A 26,654-nucleotide genomic window follows, 5' to 3' on the forward strand; every position below is an offset into this window, starting at 1 on the left:
ACCTCTCTCTCAACGTGATCAAGACAAAGGAGATGATTGTGGACTACAGGAAAAAGAGGACCGAGCATGCCCCCATTCTCATCGACGGGGCTGCAGTGAAGCAGGTTGAGCTCTTCAAGTTCCTTGGTGTCCACATCACCAACAAACTAACATGTTCCAAGCACACCAAGACAGTCATGAAGAGGGCACGGCAAAACCTTTTCCCCCTCAGGAGACTGAAAAGATTTGGCATGGGTCCTCAGATCCTCAAAAGGTTCTGCAGCTGCACCATCGAGAGCATCCTGACTGGTTGCATCACTGCCTGGTATGGCAACTGCTCGGCCTCCGACCGCAAGGCACTACAGAGGGTAGTGCAAACGGCCCAGTACATCACTGGGGCCAAGCTTCCTGCCATCCAGGACCTCTATACCAGGCGGTGTCAGAGGAAGGCCCTAAAAATTGTCAAAGACTCCAGCCACCCTAGTCATAGACTGTTCTCTCTGCTACCACACGGCAAGCGGTACCGCAGCGCTAAGTCTAGGTCCAAGAGACTTCTAAACAGCTTCTACCCCCAAGCCATAAGACTCCTGAACATCTAATCAAATGGCTACCCAGACTATTTGCCTTGCCCCCCCCCCTCCTTTACACCGCTGCTACTCTCTGTTGTTACCATCTATGCATAGTCACTTTAATAACTCTACCTACATGTACATATTACCTCAACTAACCGGTGCCCCCGTCACATTGACTCTGTACTGGTACGCCCCTGTATATAGTCTCGCTATTGTTATTTTACTGCTGCTCTTTAATTACTTGTTACTTTTATTTCTTATTCTTATCCATATTTTTTTTAACTGCATTGTTGGTTAGGGGCTCGTAAGTAAGCATTTCACTGTAAGTTCTACACCTGTTGTATTCGGCGGAGGAAATATGTACATGTAGGTAGAGTTATTAAAATGACTATGCATAGATGATAACAAAAGAGAGTACCAGCAGTGTAAAAGAGGAGGGGCAATGCAAATAGTCTGGGTAGCCATGCTGTTGTCTCGCTGAGTCTCATCTGCCGATTTTGGCTGATGTGTCACGCCTTGAACGATTACCCAAAAGTCGCCCCCTCCCGTCAGAATTGATTTGTTTGTCAATATCGGGCTCTCACCTTTTCACAACTTTTCCCAAGGGCGGTTGGATTTAGCACTGTTGACATGGGAGATGATTGAAGACATTATCGGACAGTGCCACCGGCCCATGTGCCAAAGCCAGTGCAGACACTTGACAGACGCACACACACTCCAGAGAGAGAGAGATATGGAGTTTGAGTTCTGACCGAGTAGCTGGCTTGGCTCACGTTGATACGATGTGTTCATTRCGGGAAGTCAAGCAGACATGAAACCCTTGCATACATTCCCTTAATCACTTATTTATGTCAGTTTTCATTGGGCATGAATCAGCGTTATCTTGTAGCCTATAGCAATAACACTTGAGCGTAGAACTGCATACCATTACACTTTCCCATAAGAGCAAGCCAAGTTCTGCATTTTTTGTGCGGAAGCAATCACACTGCCATTGTAAAAGTGTGACCTAATTCACATTCTGTCCAGGTTGCCTGGTGTTGCTAGTTGGTAAATAATGACAGGTCGTCCTATTAGTGCAGTGCAACAATGCAATTTGAGACGTGGGGGAGACGGGGGGCGGAGAGGGGGTTAGACTGGTTCAAATATGCTGAAGCAGCATTTTTCTGTTATGATACAATGCAGTCGCCTTGGGGACTCACCCCTATATTTTGATTTTGATGTTGCGTAAGGCTCCTGGCCACTTACATAATGGGAGTGGCGGTGTGTGTGTGTGTGTGTGTGTAATTACCCATGCTGAGCAAGGAACAGAACACCATTGCATTGTTGTTTAAGTGATACCTTGAGGCCAGGGGTAGGCAACCCTGTTCCTGGAGTGCTGCAGGTACTGCAGGATTTTGTTCCAACTAGGCACCTCACCAGACCAACTGAGCTAATTAATCAGTTAAGTGATTGCCTAAATTCAACACACCTGGTCTTGCAGGTCGGTTAAAAACTTCTTATGGCTGCAATCCCGTTAACGGGATCGATATGACAACAGCCAGTGAAAGTGCAGGGGCCCAAATTCAAACAACAGAAATCTCATAATTAAAATTCCTCAAGCATACAAGTATTTCACACCATTTTAAAGATACACTTCTTGTTAATCCCACCACAGTGTCTGATTTCAAAAAGGCTTTACAGCAAAAGCACCACAAACGATTATGATAGGTCACTGCAAAATCAGAGTAAAACACAGCCATTTTTCCAGCCAAAGACAGGAGTCACAAAAAGCAGAAATAGAGATAAAATTAATCACTAACCTTTGATGATCTTCATCAGATGACACTCATAGGACTTCATGTTACACAATACATATATGTTTTGTTCGATAAAGTTCATATTTATATCCAAAAACCTCAGCTTACATTGGCGCCATGTTCAAAAATCCCTCCAAAATATCCGGAGAAATTGCAGAGAGCCACATCAAATAACAGAAATACTCATCATAAACTTTGATGAAAGATACATGTTTTACATAGAATTAAAGATACACTTGTTCTTAATGCAACCGCTGTGTCAGATTTCAAAAAAGCTTTACGGCAAAAGCACAATATTCAATAATCTGAGAACAGCGTTCAGCCACAAAAGGAAGCCATACAGTTACCCGCCAAATTGTGGAGTCAACAAAAGTTATAAATAGCATTATAAATCTTCACTTACCTTTGCTGATCTTCGTCGGAATGCACTCCCAGGACTCCCACATCCACAAGAAATGTTAGTTTTGTTCGGTAATGTCCATCATTTATGTCCAAATAGCTATTTTTGTTAGCGTGTTTGGTAAACAAATCCAAAATCAGGAAGCGCGTTCACTAAAAGCAGACGAAATGTCAAAAAGTTCCAGAACAGTCAGTAGAAACATGTCAAACAATGTATTGAATCAATCTTTAGGATGTTTTTAACATAAATCTTCAATAAAGTTCCAACCGGAGAATTCCATTGTCTTCAGAAGTGCGATGGAACAGAGCTCCCTCATGTGAAAGCGCATGGTCAGAGCATGTTCAGGTCATGATAGACCTGACTCATTCCTCTCTCATTCGGCCCCACTTCACAGTAGAAGCATCAGACAAGGTTCTACAGACTGTTGACATCTAGTGGAAGCCGTAGGAAGTGCAAACTGACCCATATCCCACTGTGTATTCGATAGGCGATGAGTTGAAAACCTACAAACCTCAGATTTCCCACTTCCTGGTTGGATTTTTTTTCTCAGGTTTTTGCCTGCCAAATGAGTTCTGTTATACTCACAGACATCATTCAAACAGTTTTAGAAACTTCAGACTGTCTATCCAATGCTAATAATAATATGCATATATTAGCAACTGGGACTGAGGAGCAAGCAGTTTACTCTGGGCACCTCTGGGCACCTTTTCATCCAAGTTACTCAATACTGCCCCTGCAGCCATAAGAAGTTAAATCAAAACATAGTACAGTTGGTGCTCTTAGCACTTTCAATGAGTAACCCCACCTATATTAACCCTTGTTGTTTAGCATGCCACAGGGTATTCGCTAATATACAATTAAAATAAGTGCATTCCAGTGACTATAAGCCATCATGCAATTGTGATGGTTCTGGTATCTGAGGAATATATCAACGTAATATATCCTTACCTATCCACAAGTACTGCAAAATTWGTCAGTTTACAACATATTTGCCTCTCTTTTCTTCAAAGGTTATGCAATGCTTTAGCACTTTAGCCCTCGTCCTCTTTTTAACGCCAATGGAGCCAAAAATAAAAAATGTGTTGTGACATCAGGGCCAAGGATTTCACCCTGAGCCAGTCAGGAACACAATACACACACATGCATGCACATACACACACGTGTACACTCACAAACACACACACAKACAGAAACGGCAGAGCCACTGGAACATCAAAACATTTTCTCCTTTCTTAAATAAATCTGATTTTTGATTACTTAAAATCCTTTTGAAATGTTTGACAGTACTAATGATTATTCTAGAATCTKATTTAGGTAAATCCACACATGTCGAAAATCCTTGCCGTGTAAGACAAATGAAATCCAAATGGTAATATTTCCTCTTCCGTTGCAATCAGTAGTTTGAGCTTTTGTAATCAGGAGGGATGTAACACAGATTTGATCTGTGTGTGTGTGTTTGTGTCCACGTTTGTGCGACAGTAAAACAACTGTCTTTGTTCCTTTTTATCGACTGTCTGCATCATTTCTACTCTTCACTTTTAGCTGCTGAAAGAGATTAACCGAACAAGCCGAGGCCTTCGCTTCCGGAGGCAAGCTGAGCCCAAAGCCTACATCGCTGCCTACTTCAAAGACCTTCCCACCGACTTCACTCTGGGAGACACCAAGATCTATGGTGACTTTGAAAACAAGCAGCTCGCCAACGGCCAAGAGTACATCTTCTTTGTGCTTGCTGTCCTCGATATCTCTGAAAATGTAAGTATATGCCTTTTTATTCTTTTTTTCTTAGAAACCTCTTCTCTCTCTCTCTCTCCCTCTTCCTTTGTTTCCCTTCTCTTAAGACACCCCACTCCATAAAGGAATTAGTTCAAACAGGCACTACAGTCGGCCCTCTGGCGATTTCCTTTGCCAGGGATCTTTCGCCTTCATGCTTAAAGTTGCATGTTAAACGTCAAAGACCCAAATCCACTGTGTCTTGGCAGGGGGCACCTCCCTTGGATGGATGCGTTACGTCGAGTCCTTTTGAGCTCCGGTCTCTGAAAAAGGGCCACGGCAAAGAACGGAGTCTGCTACTGCAGAGGGGAAATTCCACAGAGGCTCCTGCCAATCGCAGGAATATCTCTATAACGGGACTCCTCTTTAATTGCGCGCCTACGGGCGAATGCCTTTATCTCCTCCACTGCAGCCAGTGTGTGTGTGTGTGTGTGTGGTGTGTGTGTGTGGTGTGTGTGTGTGTGGTGTGTGTGTGTGTGTGTGTGTTGTGTGTGGGGTGTGTGTGTGTTGTGTGTGTGTGTCAAAGGAGAAAGGGGCATGATTAGTTGACTAAACGTGGAAGAATGATGGATTTGATGAGCTGGGAGGTTTTACGGCAGTCTGTCTTGGACTCCGCCAGTCCTGACTACAGGTAAAGGAGGATGCTAATGGCAGGCGGGTGGGCTGACAAAATGGGAGGGAATCTCCAATTTATCCACCACAGCACTGATTGGCTTTTTCTTTGCACCAAAGCCACAGTCTTTATTTCGTTCCCCTCAGAATGACGTGACGGAACTCATTCAGGGCAGAAATGAGAGATATTAAAGACACAGTATTACCACATACCCATATTGTTTGGAGAGGTGAATTGGTAAATTAGCATTGACACAATAACTTTGAATCGGCTAATGGTGGCCTAGACGTCARATACAGGTTGTCCCAATGTCTTTGTGAAAGTCAGACTGACCGAATCTACGTGTTCTAAGATGAAAGTTGGAAACTTTTGAACTTGGAAACTTTCAGTGGCCTCACAGAAGGGCTGAGTTCTATTGATCGGAGTTCCTCTGTGAGGATAGAGATGTGAGAGAGTGCAGGTTGTTTTTCTAGACACTGTAGAGGAGGAGATCATTTTATGTTGAGGAATGATAAGGAACCTAGTCTGAACTGGGATCACAAAATGTGTTTTCAAAGTCACGGTAGGCAGAGGAATAGTGGCATTGGAGTCAGCCAAAAGTATTTCCTATCCTATTCTGCACAACTTGGGTAACTGCATTGTGMTGCTCAAATCATTTCCCAAGTTCGTCCTCTACTCTACTCTGCTGTATTCTACTTACATGTAGTTACTAGCCTATTAAATGTTTATTTTTTAAATAAATGATCCCACTAGTAGTTACACATGTGGTCTAATGCCTCTCTCACGTAATCTGTAGTCTGAGAGCCTTAACAAAATTACAGGGTGATGACTAATACCACTCCCCTTCCTCTCCTTCCCAGACCATGTATGCCACAAGCCCCTACTCTGACCCTCTTGTGTCAGCTGACCTCGACCCCCAGCCAATCATTGACGAGGAGGAGGGACTTATCTGGGTAGTGGGCCCAGTGCTCGCTGTTGTCTTCATCATCTGCATCGTCATCGCCATCCTCCTGTACAAGAGGTAAGGACTGGAGAAAGAGACACACACACACACACACACGAGAAGGTGATAGAGGTAAAGACACATTAAGTACATTCAAATACACTGTCACACACAGTCTACCTTTCAGAAAAGATACACGCTCAATCACACGCACAGGCGCACACACACACATATACCATGCACTTTCAATCACACACACACACATTTACATGTACACAAGCACTCTCAATCAAACACATACAGTGGCTTGCGAAAGTATTCACCCCCTTGGCATTTTTCCTATTTTGTTGCCTTACAATCTGGTATTTAAATGGATTTTTGGGAGGTTTGTATCATTTGATTTACACAACATGCCTACCACATGTTTTTTATTGTGAAACAAACATGAAATAAGACKAAAAAAAACWGAAAACTTGAGCGTGCGTAACTATTCACCCCCCCAAAGTCAATACTTGTAGAGCAACTTTTTGCAGCAATACAACTACCAGTCTCTTGGGGTATGTCTCTATAAGCTTGGCACATCTAGCCACTGGGATTTTGCCCATTCTTCAAGGCAAAACTGCTCCAGCTCCTTCAAGTTGGATGGGTTCCTGCTGGTGTACAGCAATCTTTAAGTCATACCACAGATTCTCAATTGGATTGAGGTCTGGGCTTTGACTAGGTCATTTCAAGACATTTAAATGTTTCCCCTTTAACCACTCGAGTGTTGCCTTAGCAGTATGCTTAGGGTCATTGTCCTGCTGGAAGGTGAACCTCCGTCCCAGTCTCTGGAAGACTGAAACAGGTTTCCCTCAAGATTTTCCCTGTATTTAGCGCCATCCATCATTCCTTCAATTTTGACCAGTTTCCCAGTCCCTGCCGATGGAAAAATATCCCCACAGCATGATGCTCCCACCATGGTGTTCTTGGGTGATGAGAGGTCTTGGGTTTGCGCCAGACATAGCGTTTTCCTTGATGGCCAAAAAGCTCAATTTTAGTCTCTCACATGCCTTTAGGCAAACACCAAACGTGTTTGCTCATTTTTTTCTTTAAGCAATGGCTTTTTTTCTGGCCACTCTTCCGTAAAACCCAGCTCTGTGGCGTGTACGGCTTAAAGTGGGTCTATGGACAGATACTCCAATCTCCGCTGTGGAGCTTTGCAGCTCCTTCAGGGTTATCTTTGGTCTCTTTGTTGCCTCTCTGATTAATGCCCTCCTTGCCTGGTCTGTGAGTTTTGGTGGGTGGCCCTCTTTTGGCAGGTTTGTTGTGGTGCCATATACTTRARATTTTTWAATTATGGATTTAATGGTCCCTCGTGGGATGTTCAAAATTTGGGGTATTTTTTTATAACCCAACCCTGATCTGTACTTCTCCACAACTTTGTCTCTGACCTGTTTGGAGAGCTCCTTGGTCTTCATGGTGCCGCTTGCTTGGTGGTGCGCCTTGCTTAGTGGTGTTGCAGACTCTGGGGCCTTTCAGAACAGGTGTATATATACTGAGATCATGTGACAGAGCATGTGACACTTAGATTGCACACAGGTGGACTTTATTTAACTAATTATGTGACTTAATTGCTAATTGGTTGCACCAGATCTTATTTAGGGGCTTCATAGCAAAGGGGTTGAATACATATGCATGCACCACTTTTCCGTAAAAAAAAYWATATATAGAATTTTTTGAAACAATTTGCCTATTACATTAAATCCTAATAAAAATCCAAGGGGGATGAATACTTTTGCAAGGCACTGTACACACACACACACACAGAGAAAAGATCTGAGSATCTCTTGTTCTGGAACCCGGCAGAAGCTGGCCGTTAGCTGTCACCGCTCATCAGTTAGGCGTAGGAGGGGAGTGCTCAGAGTATTTGCTACGTGTCAGTGCATGCGAATGCTGCTTTAGAACAGGCCCTAAGGCCACCTCTGAATCCCCCCCCCCCCACACACACACACACAAGAGAACCACGCTCCTGGCTTGCTTGGTTGACCCCTTGTTGCCCTGGTGCTTCACAAGGACACATCTCTCTCTATCCTAGCTTCTCCCTTGTCTATTTTCAACCTTGAGTGAATACTGCTTTGGGCCACGTGGAGCAGTCTCCATAGCATCCACATTGAATGACACTGTAGAYCATATTAACGCATTACTGAGAGAATCAGTCTTGAGAGAAGACTTTGGTGAATCTGGGCTTATAGTCAGTCTATCAATAGGTATGTTGTCCACTCAACACCACACAAGAACATGCAAAGTATCCCTGAATGCATAGATATTCATTAAATATACCAACATCAATCCAACATTAAAAATACCAATACCAATTCAACATCATTGAGTCTTATGGCTATTTACCTTAAATTGTTAGGCGTGTGTGACTGTTTGGTTGTCCCAGGGCTTCCATGTTGGACGTGCAATGTCAGAGGCACCCGAGAAGAGTATTGAACTAACTTTCGGGCATGGAATTAACATAGAGGGCAGGGGGAGGCTTCTCTGTTTTCTGTTTGTGCCCAGGCAGATTTACACAACAATGACCAAGTCAATGTCACCAGCGTGTCGGGACTTTCCGGTCCATAACCAGGAGATATATCACTTGTCAAGATCAATGTGATAGAATTGGTGCCCTGTGTGAAGAGAAAATGACAACATTACTGTGTGTGTTGAGGCAAGGGAAAGGACAAGATCATAGCAACACAGCATCGCTGATGAACTGTATAAATCAGTCACAGGAAGATGCACACCTACATCCACACTTGGATACAGATCATAAAATGTTTTATGTTAATCTGAGCTGAAGGTCATGGTTCCCTGTGTTCCAGACCCCAAAACAGATCACAACGAAGATAAGTGGCTTTTTTTTACGACGGGTAAGGGGAAAGGCCATATAAACTCAAATGATATTATCTAGGTTTTTCTATGGAGTTTCTTCAATGCTTCATGCAGGCACATTATTTGTATTGTCATGTGTTGTTGCCTTGATGCAGTTATTCTTCAGCATAGAAACAGACACACAGAGACCTTCCATGCTTGAGTTACAATCAACCACCTGAAAGGACCCCCCCCCCCCCCAAAAGAGATATATCTTTGGATTGCACCTGTGATGAAATTATAGTATTTGAAACAACAAATAACCAAAGGGGAATAATTGAGCGTGGTGTCAGTAGCGAAGCAATGCRAATCTTGCACGCCAATCAACATTGAGATACGATTGTTATTTTTTGTAGTTAGACACATGTATTTCCACTTGTTCAAATGGTACAATACAGTATAAAATATGAATGCTATACTTCAACCTCAGCCTATGGGGCGTGATACTGTTGTCAAGATTATTCAGTCGTCATAGCGACGGGTCATGTTGTCGTGCCAGCTAACGTCCTGTCATGCTTTCTTTTCCCTGCTTACGAATGGAGCAGCAAACCAGACAGGTAAGAGCGAAAGGATGTGATATGCTGACAATACCACAACAACCCCCACCTCAACCCTTTAGTATCCCTTTGACAACATTTCCTACATTCTATCTTGTTGGACAGAGTTCAATCATTGCAGGAAGCGGTTTTCCYCTGCTGTGCAAATCCAACGCTCTTTCAAAAGTCAGCTGTMTGCATTGATTGAATTCAGACCCAAGTGCCAAATGCTTGTATTTGAATTGACACCGTATATTTGATCAGCCAGGACAGTTCATCTTAAAGATTTTAAGTGATCTTTCATTGCTTTCGTTACTCTCGCCCTACATTARATTAAAACATCAATATATTTGATATTATTCCCATTTGACGAGAACCTACCTRGTCATTAGAGTTGACACATTGTAATGTCCTCATCTTGATATTRACTGAATACTGAGCCATCTCACCAACACGTCTGATTGTCCTGTCTGTCTCAATACGACGGGGTCATTTCCTGATGAACACAACCGCTAGAAATCCCTGTTTCTTAGATTCCAACACCATTTGTCCGCAAGATACAACTTACTTTTCTGCCTAGAACAGACCTGCATGCATTACAATGCKTTGACTGCTCCCCCTCACTTTCTCCTTAATTCTCAAAATGCTAGTTGGCATGAACATTGAATGCCAATAATATATKAAAAATAGATATATTTCTTCAACAGTATGACGTCACAGCCAAATGTACTCACTGGCCAGGAAAGCACTTTAACAGCATTTTTCCATCTTTCCCCGCACAACTACTCCCCAATCATTGCATTGCATTTTACATTTGCTAGATGGCTATTACATTACATTCGCTAGATGGCTATTACATTGTAGGTTCTAGTTAAGGTAGATTTACCACACTCTCACAATGTTAGACATAGCATGGGTACATCTGAACACAGAGTCTATCATTTTCAGCCTTTTTTGGTTGTTGCCCGTATTCTCCACCAAATGTAGCAAATCGTATGGAGGCTTGAGTCATTCTGTATGGTCCCGRCTGCATGTGTTAAAACGCATGCAACGATGACCTCAGAGGGCGGTATCGACCTCGCACGACCCATTTCGTCTTTTGTTGTTGTTCCTGACCATTACACCATTGATCCCCAAGGCTGTTTACACAAGCCTCATTGCTTCCCATATAATGCAAAGGTCACAGGCCAGTGATTTTACTTAGCCCTGACTAGGAGAGGTTGGAGGTCAGAAGTCAAATGATGATGAACTATTTAAAAGGTCACTCGTAGTAGAGTGATAGTCCCCCTTGTACTCTGTACACTTCTCGTTACACAGATCAAATGTATTGAGTCTTTGGGCAGATCCCTTTGTCAAAGCTCTTTGGTAACGATTGCAAGTGGTAAAAAGTATTAAATCCCCTATTTAAACAGATTATAGTTCATTGATGAAATCTCCATCTTCCGTGTAGGTTAATCTTAGGTCTGAATACATATGGCACCTCGATATCTTCTTATAAGCATGATGTGGAATTATTTAAACTCTGTTCTTATTGTCGGAAGGAATTAAAGATGCACTGAAGTTAATCACCGGGCTTTAACTTTCTGCCTCTAGAATTGTTAATCTGATAAGCATTTATGAACATTACGATATATGTCCCACTAAAAGTAGCATTGATCCCCACGTATACTAAAGATAACACAATCTGTCAGATTAAAGGAGGACTTGAACTATCCTGGAACATCTGATGTAATTTATCATTAAGACATTATATTGTATATGTAAAATGCATACATTTGATTATATTAATGTAAGGGAATATCTTCAACAGGGAAGGAAAATGCACCAAATAAATTATATAACTTAAAATGTTTAAAAAAAGCTGAAATAACAGTATTGATGTTTTACATGTTTTTTCCCCACAGGAAAAGGGCAGAATCCGAAGCTAGAAAGGGAAGTCTGCCCAACAGTAAGGAGATGCTGTCTCATAACCCCACAGACCCTGTGGAGCTTCGACGCATGAACTTCCAAACGCCTGGTAAGGGCTCACGCCCATCACTTCCATCTCACCCATTGTGAAAGCAAACATCAATCACACCAACCACTGCAGGGCTTCTTAGATCCAATTAACTCAATTACTTTTTAAAGTCAAAATAAGAAGAATGTAGTTACTAATCTTTACCTGACTTAAAGGTGCAGAATTAATGTAATTTATCAAATTGTGAATGAGGTTAGTTATCATTGGGGGAGTGTGTGAATGTGATCTTCTAAATGCTAAACCAACACTTCTCACGGAGTTCTTGTGACTAGAACATTCTGTGGGGTCAATGTTCAAAGTGTGGAAAATGGACAGGTGGCAGAGAAAAAACACATAGTCAAAAATGAGAGAGAGGGAGATGCTGGAGAATGAGGTGTAAGACTAACACTTTCATGGCAGTTAACATCATCTGTCTGTCCGGCCTTTGCCAAGCTAACACTAGTCTCCTCAGAGTGACAGCTTAGCATGTTGGAAGTCAAAGTTAGAGGTGAGTTGAAGACTACAATACTATGACAGTGTCATAATACCATATTACATCCTGTATTAGGCCAGTGGAGGGAAGAGCGGGCCAGTGACAAGCTGTGAACACAAACGTCCCCTCCCTTTTGACCTTCTGCGGCGAGGTGAACATCTGTCATGCCTGAGCTGCCTGGTCAAGGGACCCTTTTTGTCACGAGTGGGAAAAGATGGCCGTCACAGTCTATTTGTCCAGAGGAGAGCCAATGTATTCTCTCCCAGCTACCTTTTTTGAGTGAAGAGACACGCTCAACTTGGTAGTGAGAGCAGTATGACAGGTGTTCGGGTACTGCTAAGAATGTTGGAATGTTAAAGCCATATTTTTCAGGTCAGCTCGTATGAAAGAGGAATAAATTATAAAGACTATGAATATTTATGAAACCCCTACTCTCAATGACCTTATATCCATTACTGGCAATTACAAACTTGGCAAGAGGGGGCCTTTTTCCCKCCTCTCAGTTTCCACTTTGAGAAGCCGAGTTCAGAGTGAGCTAAACCTCCACACTTTCCCCATTCTGGAACTATTCCGGAATCCTCTACAACCATCTTGATTAGTCTCACACACCCTTCTCATTTTCCAAAGAGCCTCTCAAAGTGTCTCTCGACTTGCTGGAGAGGTCCAAACATCTTTGTCTCCCTCTTTTATAGCTTCCTCTCCAACGCTGATTGGTGCTACATTATACCGCGTTTCTCTTCCCTCCCTCACTCCCTCCCTCTTTTCATCCCTCTCGCACGTCGCTGCTCCTCAATGCACATCTCCATTCTGAGGACGCTTGATGTGTGCATGACGCCACTCGGCGAACGATTGTTCCATTGTCAACCGGCGGCTGAAAATGAGTCTTGAGCGGTAGAGGCTGATAGAAACACCCTCCGGAGAGAGAGAGAGAGAGAGAGAGAGAGAGAGAGAGCGCGAGTGAGAGCACACGAGAAAATAGGCCCCGTTTTTTCCTTTAGCTAATGGCTACTTGTGTTATCAGGGTAGATGAAAAGACCACTGACAGACACCTGTCTCAGACGGGAGACTGGGCAAAACGGCGCCTGTGTCCCGGCTATTATGAAACCTCAGCTATCTGGGACACGGTGACAGCCCTTTGTGCGGACACTGCCGTCACGAACCCTGAAGTGCTAACACTATTTACATTTAACAATGTCAGTTCTACCATGTCAAAGTAAAGTCCACTAAAGTTTTTATGGAAGCTGAATCTTCCTGCCTGCAGACTTTGTATGATATCTGATGGTCCGAGTGGATTTCATTATGGGATTGTGTGATCGCTTGACTCGGTTCTTCAGTGTCTTTGAATTGCCTCTTCTGCTCTGTTTTGTTGAGTGTTTTAATTTCTTTCCCCCTGATGTACGTATTGTGGCGTAGGCTAGCTTCTAGCATGTCAATGTGTGCGGTACTAACTGATCAATGGGACATTTTAGATGATACAATGTAGAACTTTAGTTTCCCTCAGACCCCTTCCCCAACTGTTTCTAGCCCTAAAACAAAATAATCATCACATTGCTACAATCGTCTGCAACATTTTATTTATACCACCGTTTCCTCCGCAGGTTCAGGTGACCCTAGTTACCCCAGTAACTTCCATTTGTCAAGTTAGTTGGTCTTGTTTATGCATTCGTCACATTCATCTTTTCTCTCTTTTGTTTTGTTACGGGTTTTCTCCCATCCCGCTGTCTTCCTCCTTTCTACATAGGCTTGTAGTCAATCTCACCCCCATCTAATCCACACGTTACTCATTGCCATGTCACCTATCGCAGGAGGCAGAGTTAAATAATGACACCCCCAGTCATCAAAGCAGACAACATTTCGGCCTAACCTTTTGATTAGTGTCGTTGTCGTTTGGTTTGTTTGTGCATTTCTTTGTGTCTTGCGTCATGTTAACTCTCGCCGGTCTCTTCGGCGTAAATAACATTCTTCTCTCACAATAGGAAGTGTTACAGGAAGTGAAGTGTGCTTCATTAATTGTCATTGGCTTCCTTTCCTGTCATATCTTCCTATGAGCATGCCACTGCTTTGAGTGAAAAACTGGCCTAACAACGATCACTTCCACCTCTTACACACATGCTGCTTTTCTAATGATTCACTGGTTGTAACTGTGGTAGCAACCCCTTACCACTGGCGACTGACCTCTTGTCCGTTTGATTGATAGGCATGGCCAACCACCCACCAATCCCCATTTTGGACCTGGCCGATCATCTGGAGCGATTGAAAGCCAACGACAACCTGAAGTTTTCACAAGAATATGAGGTAAACATGAGGCTTCAGTTTGTTTCCTATCTGTTTGTGTCCTACTTGTTTGCATGTTTAGGTCAGATTGGAGATGTTATCGGAGAAAGATGACTGTTTTTCGATGAACTAAGATGCCATAGCGTATGCAACCGCAACAGTTTAGGCTCATGTGTACAAGAGAGAGGCTGGCTGCCCTCTAAACTCATTGTGTCACTCATTGTCACTCATTGTGTAATGTGTCATGGAGTTTATTTAAGCCTCAAGTCTCGCCATGTAATGTTATTTTTCCGGAACCCTTTAATCCAGTCATTACAAAAGTGTCACAGCCCTGACACCCTACCGTTCAGCAAAGCCAGTCCTCACATGGCAGCTGGCATACGGGGAAAAAAGTGAAGATGGCTTCCCGTGAAGAACCTGTTCACCGGTCACGCCCGGCAAACCCAAATCCCCAATCCTTCCAATCTGCCCCATGCAAAGTAAAAATGAAACATTCATCCAGTGACAGCAGGCTTGATTGAAAGGACCGTCATCCCCCCGCCGCCGTATCTCTGAACTGTAATCATTTTGGCATTTAATATGGACGCAGCTCGGAAAAGGTCAGTATCTCACCAACGCACCGTAAACTCATTAGACCGCAGACAAGGTGAGGTGACTCGTCAGCCAGGATTCGCCAAAGTCTCATCTTCGACCGGGGAGGGAGAAGGGAAGTGGAGGCTGGAGTTGTCTTTGGTTCAGTGCGTTCACAAAAACATAATCCTTTTTCTGTGATTTCATCAGACAATGAAACCTAGTGGGTTTGATTGATTGGAGCAGAATGTCAGGGGCCAAAAGTAAAGTTACTGTCACCAGGTTTTCCCCACCCCTCACACACTCATCACTCCCGGCAGCCACTTCACAAATGGGGAATTAAATACCTTTAAAGCCCAATAAATCTCCCCCGTTTTCCCACCGCCGCTTGTCATTGCTAGATGGATTCTGTACGAAACACAATGGGAGTAAATCTAAATAGATGGACTTGGTACGCCTGAATGTCACTGAAGCTGCAGAATTGTGCTAGAGCGCCAGGGTCCTTTCAGGGGCAATGCGTGTGGTGGAACTGCAGTCGACCTCTATCTCTTCCTCCCCTCTTGTTCTCTCTCTGTCTTTGTCTCTGTCTTTGTCTCTGCCTTTGTCTCTGTCTTTGTCTCTGCCTTTGTCTCTGCCTTTGTCTCAATCTCTGCCTCCAACTCCCTCTCCCTGTCCCTTTCACTCCCGCTCTCTCTCTCGGCGGGCCGTACCACCACTGCTCCGAACCGTGAGATCACGATGTGGCTGGCTGCCAAGCTCCCCCGACCATTATTGCAGCTTAAGTACATTGAATTTTAATTCTGAGACAGGTATTTTCACAAGGAATAAAAAGTAATTTTCTGAGCACAATGAAACAAGGGTTATTTATTATGAGCAAAGTAGCGACCTACTGTTTCAACATACAGTACCAGTCAAATGTCTGGACACACCTACTTATTCAAGGGTTCTTTTTTATTAATACATTGTAGAACAATAGTGAAGACATCAAAACTATGAAATAACACATATGGAATCATGTAGTAACCAAAAAAGTGTTAACATATCAAAATATGTTTTATATTTGAGATTCTTCAAAGTAGCCACCCTTTGCCTTGATGACAGCTTTGTACACTGTTGGCATTCTCTCAACCAGCTTCACCTGGAATGCTTTTCCAACAGTCTTGAAGGACTTCCCMRATATGCTGAGCACTTGTTGGCTGCTTTTCCTTCACTCTGCGGTCGGACTCATCCCAAACCATCTCAATTGGGTTGAGGTCAGGGAATTGTGGAGGCCAGGTCATCTGATGTAGCACTACATCACTCTACTTCTTGGTCAAATAGCACTTACACAGCCTGGAGGTGTGTTGGGTCATTGTCCTGTTGAAAAACAAATGATAGTCCCACTAAGCGCAAACCAGATGGGATGGCGTATTGCTGCAGAATGCTGGTTAAGTGTGCCTTGAATTCTAAATAAATTACAGACAATGTCACCAGCAAGCACCCCCACACCATCACACCTCCTCCACCATGCTTCACGGTGGGAACCACACATGTGGAGATCATCTGTTCACCTACTCTGCATCTCACAAAGAAACGGTGGTTGGAACCAAAAATGTCCATTGCTAATGTCCATTGCTTGTTTTTCTTGGCCCAAGCAAGTCTCTTCTTCTTATTGGTGTCCTTCAGTAGTGGTTTCTTTGCAGCAATTTGACCATGAAGGCCTGATTCACATAGTCTCCTCTGAACAGTTGATGTTGATGTGTCTGTTACTTGAACCATTTATTTGGGCTGCAATCTGAGTTGCAGTTAACTCTAATGAACTTATCCTCTGCAGCAGAGGAAACTCTGGGTCTTCCTTTCCTGTGGCGGTCCTCATGAGAGCCAGTTTCATCATAGTGCTTGATGGTTTTTGCGACTGCACTTGAAGAAACTTTCAAAGTTCTTGAAATGGTCCGTATTGACTGACCTTCATGTGTCTTAAAGTAATGATGGACTGTCGTTTCTCTTTGCTTATTTGAGCTGTTCTTGCCATAATATGGACTTGGTCTTTTACCAAATAGGTCTATCTTCTGTATACCAACCCTACCTTGTCATAACACATTTGATTGGCTCAAATGCATTAAGAAGGAAAGATATTCCACAAATGTACTTTCAACAAGGTACACCTGTTAATTGAAATGCATTCCAGGTGACTACTTCGAAGAATCTCAAATTTAAAATATATTTGGATTTGTATAACACTTTTTAGTTTACTACTTGATGTGTGTTTTCATAGTTTTGATGTCTTCACTATTATTCTACAATGTAGAAAATAGTAAAAATAAAGTAAAACCCTTGAATGAGTAGGAGTGTCCAAACTTTTAACTGGTACTGTATTTGGATGAAAATAAGTCAGCTTAGCCAAAAGTTTATCCTGACTGACTCACACTGAATTCTGGTCCCACAGTGTAAATTATTCAGATAATGAATGTCACACAGCTGGGATTTGGTCTTACTCACAATGTTCACATGCTCTTAACCCTAAGTCAAGAGGGCATGACAAAGCCTGTTCACTCTCCYGAGACTGAAAATATTTGGCATAGGTCCTCAGATCCACAAAAGGTTCTACAGCTGCACCATCGAGAGCATCCTAACTGGTTGCATCACATCCTGGTATGGCAACTGCTCGGCCTCCGATCGCAAGGCACTACAGAGGGTAGTGCGTACAGCCCAGTACATCACTGGGACCAAGCTTCTTGCCATCCAGGACCTCTATCCCAGGCGGTGTTAGAGGAAGGCCCTAAAAATTGTGGAAGACTCCAGCCACCCTAGTCATAGACTATTCTCTCTGCTACCACACGGCAAGCGGTACCAGTGCTCCAAGTCTAGGTACAAAAAGCTTCTTAACAGCTTCTAACCCCAAGCCATAAGCCTCCTGAACAGCTAATCAAATGGCTACCCAGACTATTTGCATTGCCCCCTCCCCCTTTTACGCTGCTGATACTCTCTGTTTATTATCTATGCATAGTCACTTTAATAACTCTACCTACATGTACATATTACCTCGACTAYCCGGTGCCCCCGTTCATTGACTCTGTACCGGTACCCCCTGTATAGTGCCTCACTGTTGTTATTTTACTGCTGCTGTTTAATTATTTGMCACTTATTTTATTTCTTAAAAGGAATCACTAATCTGACATGACTGGATTGGTGTAAACAACATTTCCACTAGCTTAATTTCACCAATTATGTCATGTCACTGCCAGATCAGTTATTACTATTGAGGAAGGAAGGATGCTTTTAAATAATATTTGAAAAGTTATCCCTCTCTATGCCTTCTGTCTGCCCTTTAGCTTCTAATACCCTTTATTCCTAGTAGTAAGCATAATCCAGCTCATAACTCCTTTACTGGAAGCATTAAAAGTTAGAGACTCCGATCGTTAAAGAACACAGCCCAATATTTCCTCTGACATGTGAAATGGAACACTATCTTTCACAACATGGTGTTTTCTCTCAAATGGCTAGTGGTATTACATTTTATAGCCCATTTATTTACGCTGAGGGATCGTTTTCAATCCAGGCTTTACAGAGCTATAAAAGGATTAGATTGCTGATTCTTTTGGTTGTACTCAACTGTACGGCTCTTCTGTGTACCGTAAACACTAACCCGATAGAAGGACCGAGGATGGTCGAGAGAAAACATGGCCTTTTTGGAAAACCTAATCTAGAATGGCTAAAATAGTGGACTCTTATCGTATCCTAGCCAATAGAGAGAGAGAATGACCTTTGACTAAAAGCATATTTGAAAGTTCCCCCTTCATTTATGCCATGAAGACAGTACTCTCTCTCCGGGCTTTTGAGACCAATGTTCAGCCATTGTATGCTTCTCTGCCAACTGTAATTAGAAATTTGTCAACCCAAGCATTGCTTGCAGGCAGATGCCTKTCAAAATTCTATTTTCAAAAGACAGTGAAGAGTAGGAATACATGTTGTTACAAAAGTAAATAACTTGAGYTCGGGCAATGCTATAATATTGTGAAGTGTGCTTTTTCCTCACAATTCTGAATAAGCTAAATGTTTGTTGTTGTGAATAACGTTCAACTCTCAATTGATCGTCTTTCGCCAATGATGGCTAATCCGTCAATAATGTCTGATCCCTGGCCGTGATCCTGCTCTCCGAGGGTGTCTCAGGGGGGAGTGGGATATGCAAAAAACATTTCCATTTCTCAACTCACTCTCGTACAGGTAACCCACTTGTACATCAATAGTAGTGCACTATATAAGGAATAGGGTGCCATTTGGACACAGGGCCAACCATCCTTCAGTTTAGACTGACAAAAAAGGAGGCTCAGTTAAAACCATGACTTTCATCTGATTTCACATTAAATAGCTGTACCCCATTATGAATGTATTAGTATGTTTTAATTGTGCCATTCACTTTAGCAAGTGAAAGCACCCAACTTTTAAAGAGTAATTCAGAATTTCATGCGATTGAACTCAACTTCATTAWGGTCGCACATGCTAAGGTTAGGTACGATTTGATCTATAGTTGAATAGTTGAATAATCTTCCTGTACACTTAGTTTTAAATTAAAGTGATATATTTTCATTATTACTTTGTATGAGTAGGATTTGTATCTAGCATCGTTGCTGTATATACTGTACTGTATTTGTATACCCAGCTAGATCAGGGTTTCCCAGACTCGCTCCTGGAGTCCCCCCTGGGTGCATGTTTTGTTTTTTTCCCCTGATGATTCAAATAAGCAAAGCGMGATGATGAGTTGGTTATTTGAATCAGCTGTATAGTGCTAGGGCAAAAACCAAAACGTGCACCCGGGGGGCAGGGCCGAGCTTGGAAAACCCTGCGCTAGACGATGAGGGCAAATACACTGACACGGGGGCAGGAAAAGCGAAATGTACAGTGTATTTATGGTACAGCTTATCCCTCTTCTCCATTTCAGAACCAGTCTGACCAGTGTACAGTATACAMGATGCATGTAAGCATGCGTCACTGGATACGTAGGGACGCATAATATGGAATGATGGCGATAGAATGCACCAGCCAGCTTTGGGACGGCTAAATCTACCAGGGCTTGTCACGTACACAAAATGTCTGTCATGCTACATGCCAAAATAACCCTGGACGCTTTGGAAAATTGCAGTTAAGGCAGTGAAACGCGGGCCTAGAGTTTCAAGCTGATAATCCCGAAGAGTGTAAATACCATCAAGCTTGAAGGCATAGTTCACCCAAATTACAAAATMACATATATTCGGGATATTGAATATATTTGGAAACGGTGGCCAGGTAAACCAAACCAAAGCATGGATTGCTGTCATACCTTGTCCATCTGCTACTTACAGGGCAAGGAAACCAATATGAKATGTTGTAATTTGGGTGAACTATCCCTTTAAATGTGTCTCATGAGTCTACACAGTACTATAAAATGTTTTTTTTGCTAATCCTCCTGAATTATTATTATTATTGATCCTAGTTTGAATCTGTAGTACTTCTCTAGGAGATGGAGCTAAATGGTGGTATTGAGCACAATATACCACCATTTAGTAAGTGATAAAGTGATAAAGTGATAAAGGAAAGTAATGAATATAATCTCTCTCTACTTACAGTCCATCGACCCCGGGCAGCAGTTCACGTGGGAACACTCCAACCTGGAAGTCAACAAACCAAAGAACAGATATGCTAACGTGATAGCATATGACCACTCTAGAGTCCTGCTATCAGCTATTGACGGTAAGCAGCTCTCCCCTTGGCTTGAAATGAGTGTCGAGTAAGTCCACTTCCATACCCCTGTCTTCTGTTCCCTAGGAGTATTAGCATACATTGAGTTATGCGATCTATGAAATCATATATGCTCTCGTTTTGCAGGTCAATTTAAGATTTCAATATCATTCCTATATGAGGATTTACTTAATAAATATTGTATGTTATCATCAGTGTTTTTTTCCCCTCTCAAAGCTTATCCTCCACTTCCCCAAGTGTCTTCAGACTATCAGCCATGATGTTTTATTCAACCTGTAAAGGACCTCAACTGAACTCTTTCAGGCATACCTGCATGATATATCTCTATCGGCAGTTTGTTTCAGCTAACAGGGATTTTTTTTGAAGAGCTAGTTAATCCATCTCTCTTCTCTCATACACTCATACACACACACACACACACACACACACACACACACACACACACACACACACACACACGTCTAATTAACCATTTCCATTACATTTTTTCCCATAGCAAAAAAAGAAAAGAAAAAGAACATTAACAGACTTCTGCTCTCCAGTAAGTGGATGCTAATGGGAAGAAACCAGATAAAGTCTCTTTGCAGTCTCCCAGAAAGCCATGCAGCTGAGAGTGTTGATGGATCCATTAACTAGGCATAAACACACATCTGTAAGCCACATCGAAGCTTTTGTGAGGGAGGAACGCTACTCCGCCAGACAGGCTTGTGGGACTTCCCCCCGGAGCTCCGAACAAAGCTTTGGCAACCAGGACTTCTTTGTTAACTTTGATTGAGTTATTTTGGCGCGAGGGACTTGTCTGTATAAGTAGATACCAAGCAAGCGACTGACTGTCGAGATTGGATGGAGGAAGTTTTCTCAGTGCTTTTGTAATCCCCTGATGTGTGGTAAAGTGTATGGTAGACTATTAGCATTGGCTATGCTAGAGGGGAATTGGGTGACTTAACTTGACCTGTAACGGCTTTTTCCATAGGTGAAGGAGAGGACCAAAGTGCAGCGCGGCTAGTGTTCAACATGTTTAATAAAAGAACAAGTGAAACACTACAACAACATACAAAATAACAAAATGTGCAAAAACCGAACAGACCTATCTGGTGCAGACAACCACAGAGAAGGAAACACCCACAAATCAACAACAAACAAGCCTCCTATATATGATTCTCAATCAGGGACAACGATTACCTCTGCCTCTGATTGAGAACCATATTAGGCTGGACATAGAAACAGACAAACTAGACACACAACATAGAATTCCCACCCAGCTCACGTCCTGACCAACACTAAACAAGCAAAACACATAATAACTCTGGTCAGGACGTTACAGACCCCTCAGTCCTGACAGGCCCACATAACAATGTCATGATGATGTTACAACAGATGTCATAAACAGTCACAACACATGTTCAGCATCATCTGTTGACTTATCATAGTCATTAATCATGTCCACGTCATATTGTTGTTGTTGTGTGCCGTGAGACATGAGTACCACTTCATTAAGTCATTCGTACGCTTCCACAGGACTTTCATTTAGTTAGCCAACCTTTGTGTCTTCCTCCCACTTTCAACTCCAAACCATCCATCAAAATGTCTCCTTTCATTTTGACATTCCTCACCAGATGAATACACATTATGTAAGCAGACATCTGTATAGTCAGTTTTCCACTGTACTCTGCTTCAAAGCTGTCCCTGGACTCTATTCTTAACTGTGTTGAGACGCAGTTCAAAGTGGACCAACTTGAGTCACTGGCCAGCCCTTTCTCAAAAGGTCAGTGCAGCTAAAAGTGGGAAATCACAACATAATCACGGTTTTTCCGTGCATGATCAAGGAGCTTTTAAAGTCCAGGTATACCGGTTATTCTCCAATTGTTGAAATTGTGAAGGCAGGTTGATGATGTAGCAGCCGAGAGAAGCAAATTCATCAAATGTTATTTGTCACATGCTTCGTAAATAACAGGTGTAGACTAACAGTGAAATGCTTACTTACGGGCCTTTTCTAACAATGCAGAGAGAAAGAAATTAGAAATAGTGTATATTTATATTCTTTTACAATAACATGAGGAATAAATACACAATGAGTAATGATAACTTGGCTATATACATGTGTACCGGTACAGAGTCGATGTGCAAGGTAATTGTGGTAGATATGTACATATACATACGGATAAAGTGACTAGGCAACAGGATAGATAATAAACAGTAACAGCAGCCTATCTGATGAGTCAAAAGAGATTAGTTCAAAAAGGGTCAACGCAGATATTCCAGGTAGCTATTGGTTAACTATTTAACTTACTGTTGACCAGTCTTATTTGATTACATTTTTTATTTCACCTTTATTTAACCAGGTAAGCCAGTTGAGAACAAGTTCTCATTTACAACTGCGACCTGGCCAAGATAAAGCAAAGCAGTGTGACACAAACAACAACACAGAGTTACACATGGAATAAACAAATGTACAGTCAGTAACACAATAGAAAAAAAAGTCTATATACAGTGTGTGCAAATGGCGTGAGGAGGTAAGGCAATAAATAGGCCATAGTAGCGAAGTAATTACAATTTAGCTAATGAACACTGGAGTGATAGATGTGCAGATGATGATGTGCAAGTAGAAATACTGGTGTGCAAAAGAGCAAAAAAGTAAATTAAAACAATATGGAGATGAGGTAGGTAGATTGGATGGGCTATTTACAGATGGGCTGTGTACAGCTGCAGTGATCGGTTAGCTGCTCAGATATCTGACGTTTAAAGTTAGTGAGGGAGATATAAGTCTCCAACTTAAGCGATTTAAAAAAAATAGTTCCAGTCATTGGCAGCATAGAACTGGAAGGAAAAATGGCCAAAGCAGGTGTTGGCTTTGGGGATGACCAGTGAGATATACCTGCTGGAGCGCGTGCTACGGGTGGGTGTTGTTATCATGACCAGTGAGCTGAGATAAGGCGGAGCTTTACCTAGCAAAGACTTATAGATGACCTGGAGCCAGTGGGTCTGGCGACGAATATGTAGTGAGGGCCAGCCGACGAGAGCATACAAGTCACAGTGGTGGGTGGTATATGGGGCTTTGGTGACAAAACGGATGGCACTGTGATAGACTGCATCCAGTTTGCTGAGTAGAGTGTTGGAGGCTATCATATAAATGACATCGCCGAAGTCGAGGATCGGTAGGATAGTCAGTTTTACGAGGGTATGTTTGGCGGTGTGAGTGAAGGAGGCTTTGTTGCGAAATAAGAAGCCGATTCTAGACTTAATTTTGGATTGGAGATGTTTAATATGAGTCTGGAAGGAGAGTTTACAGTCTAGCCAAACACCTAGGTATTTGTCAGAACCGTCAGAACCGTCCAGAGTAGTGATGCTAGTCGGACGGGCAGGTGCGGGCAGCGATCAGTTGTCAAGCATGCATTTAGTTTTACTAGTGTTTAAGAGCAGTTGGAGGCCACGGAAGGAGTGTTGTATGGCATTGAAGCTAATTTAGAGGTTTATTAACACAGTGTCCAAAGAAGGGCCAGATGTATACAGAATGGTGTCGTCTGTGTAGAGATGGATCAGGGAATCACCTGCAGCAAGAGCGACATCGTTGATATATACACAGAAAAGAGTCGGCCTGAGAATTGAACCCTGTGGCACCCCCATAGAGACTGCCAGAGGTCCGGACAACAGGCCCTCCGATTTGACACAGTGAACTCTATCTGAGAAGTAGTTGATGAACCAGGCGAGGAAGTCATTTGAGAAACCAAGGCTGTTGAGTCTGCCGATAAGAATGTGGCGATTGACAGAGTCGAAAGCCTTGGCCAGGTTGATGAAGACGGCTCCACAGTACTGTCTTTTATCGATGGCGGTTATGATATCGTTTAGTACCTTGAGCGTGGCTGAGGTGCGCCCGTGACCAGCTCGGAAACCGGATTGCATAGCGGAGAAGGTACAGTGGGATTCTAAATGGTCAGTGATCTGTTTATTAACTTGGCTTTCAAAGACTTTATAAAGGCAGGGCAGAATGGATATAGGTCTGTAACAGTTTGGGTCTAGAGTGTCTCCCCCTTTGAAGAGGGGGATGACCGCGGCAGCTTTTGAATCTTTAGGGATCTCGGACAATACGAAAGAGAGATTGAACAGACTGGTAATAGGGGTTGCAACAATGGCGGCGGATAATTTTAGAGAGAGAGGGTCCAGATTGTCTAGCCCAGCTGATTTGTAGGGGTCTTTCAGAACATCTGCTATCTGGGTTTGGGTGAAGGAGAAGCTGGGGAGGCTTGGGCAAGTAGCTGCGGGGGGTGCAGAGCTGTTGGCCGGGGTTGGGGTAGCCAGGAGGAAAGCATGGCCAGCCATAGAGAAATGCTTATTGAAATTCTCGATTATTGTGTATTTATTGGTGGTGACAGTGTTTCCTAGCCTCAGTGCAGTGGGCAGCTGGGAGGAGGTGCTCTTATTCTCCATGGACTTTCCAGTGTCCCAGAACTTTTTGGAGTTAGAGCTACAGGATGCACATTTCTTTTTGAAAAAGCCATTCTTTGCTTTCCTAACTTGAGGGTAGAAGCTGTTCAGCTTGAGGGTCGAAGCTGTTTATAGCTTGAGGGTAGAAGCTGTTCAGGGTCCTGTTGGTTACAGACTTGGTGAATCGCTACCGCTTGCTGGCGACTTGGGTGGCTGGAGTCTTTACCCATTTTTAGGGCCTTCCTCTGACACCGCCTGGTATAGAGGTCCTGGATGGCAGTGAGCTTGGTCCCCAGTGATGTACCGTAGGTTGTTATCCTGGCACCACACTGCCAGATCTCTGACCTCCCTGTAGGCAGTCTCATCGTCGTCGGTGATCATTCCTACCACCGTCATGTCGTCTGCAAACTTAATGATGGTGTGGGAGTCATGCGCAGCCACACAGTCGTGGGTAAACAGGGAGTACAGCAGGGGACTATGCACGCACCCCTGAGGGGCCCCTGTGTTGAGGGTCAGCATGGCAGATGTGTTGTTGCCTAGCTTCACCACCTTGGGGCGACCCTTCAGGAAGTCCAGGATCCAGTTGCAGAGGGGGGTGTTTAATCCCAGGATCCTTAGCTTAGTGGTGAGGTTGGATGGCACAATGGTGCGTATGTGTTCCTTTTGTCCAAGTGGGAAAGGGCAGTCTGGAGTGCATTAGAGATCGCGTAATCTGTGGATCTGTTGGAGTGAGGCCAGGATGTCTGTGATGAAGATGAGTTTGATGTGAGCCATGGCCAGCCTTTCAAAGCATTTCATGGCTACAGATGTGAGTGCTACAGGTCATTAGTCATTTAGACAGGTTACCTTGGCATTTTTTTAATTTAATTGAACCTTTATTTAACTAGGCAAGTCAGTTAAGAACAAATTCTTATTTACAATGCCGACCTACCCCGGCCAAACCCGGGCGATGCTGGGCCAATTGTGCGCCGCCCTATGGTACTCCCAATCACGGCCAGATGTGATGCAGCCTGGATTCAAACCAGATACTGCAGTGATGCCTCTTGCACTGAGATGCAGTGTCTTGGACCACTGTACCACTCGGGAGCACTTTTTGGGCACAGGGACTATGGTGGTCTGCTTGAAATATGTAGGTATTACAGACTGGGTCAGGGAGAGGTTGAAAATGTCAGTGAAAACACTTGCCAGCTGGTCAGTTCATGCTCTGAGTACGCATCCTGGTAATCCGTCTGGCCCTGCGGCGTTGTGAATGTTAACCATTTTAAAGGTCTAGCTCACATCATTTAGGGACTCATGACCTCCTGCCTGGGGTTACAGGCCAACCAAGTACTCTGAAAGAGAACTTTTTCCAAAAGTTACTTCAGTGTGGATTAATACCAAAATAAATGGAAAACCATTAAAATTCCTAACACACATGGCACTTTCAGACAGTTTTAAGACAAGCTGCCAATTTTGTATGTGATTCTTCGATCATTTGCCAAGTTTTAATATCTGCGCCATATTATTAGTTGTGTTTCTTTCTTGATAACGATATTGAAAGTGTTGCAAGCAGATGGTTGCGTTCTCCACAAATCATGAGTGACACTTCAGCTGTCTTCCGAGAAACCATTTAGCAAATATGCGTCCAGACACTCTTGTTTTCATTAAATCACGATAGTGTCTCTTTTTCCCTGCCCG

General features: G+C 43.1%; 1 protein-coding gene across 19 annotated transcripts in view; it reads left to right on the forward strand.

The window, feature by feature from the left end:
- The window catches only part of LOC111954133 (receptor-type tyrosine-protein phosphatase delta), a 612,441-nt gene that overhangs the window by 558,156 nt on the left and 27,631 nt on the right, over positions 1-26,654 (forward strand). For 9 of the 19 annotated variants that reach the window (XM_070435959.1, XM_070435960.1, XM_070435967.1 and 6 more), the window contains 7 exons: positions 4,290-4,499; positions 5,991-6,151; positions 9,514-9,528; positions 11,412-11,524; positions 13,595-13,636; positions 14,194-14,291; positions 20,423-20,546. In XM_070435959.1, coding sequence (XP_070292060.1) covers positions 4,290-4,499; positions 5,991-6,151; positions 9,514-9,528; positions 11,412-11,524; positions 13,595-13,636; positions 14,194-14,291; positions 20,423-20,546 — 763 coding nt within the window. The remainder of the gene's footprint in view (positions 1-4,289; positions 4,500-5,990; positions 6,152-9,513; positions 9,529-11,411; positions 11,525-13,594; positions 13,637-14,193; positions 14,292-20,422; positions 20,547-26,654) is intronic. The other 10 variants (XM_070435974.1, XM_070435983.1, XM_023973776.3 and 7 more) reach the window with 3 other exon arrangements.

The sequence above is a fragment of the Salvelinus sp. IW2-2015 genome, linkage group LG3 (genome assembly GCF_002910315.2).
Source record: "Salvelinus sp. IW2-2015 linkage group LG3, ASM291031v2, whole genome shotgun sequence".
In the NCBI taxonomy this organism is placed as follows: Eukaryota; Metazoa; Chordata; class Actinopteri; order Salmoniformes; family Salmonidae; genus Salvelinus; species Salvelinus sp. IW2-2015.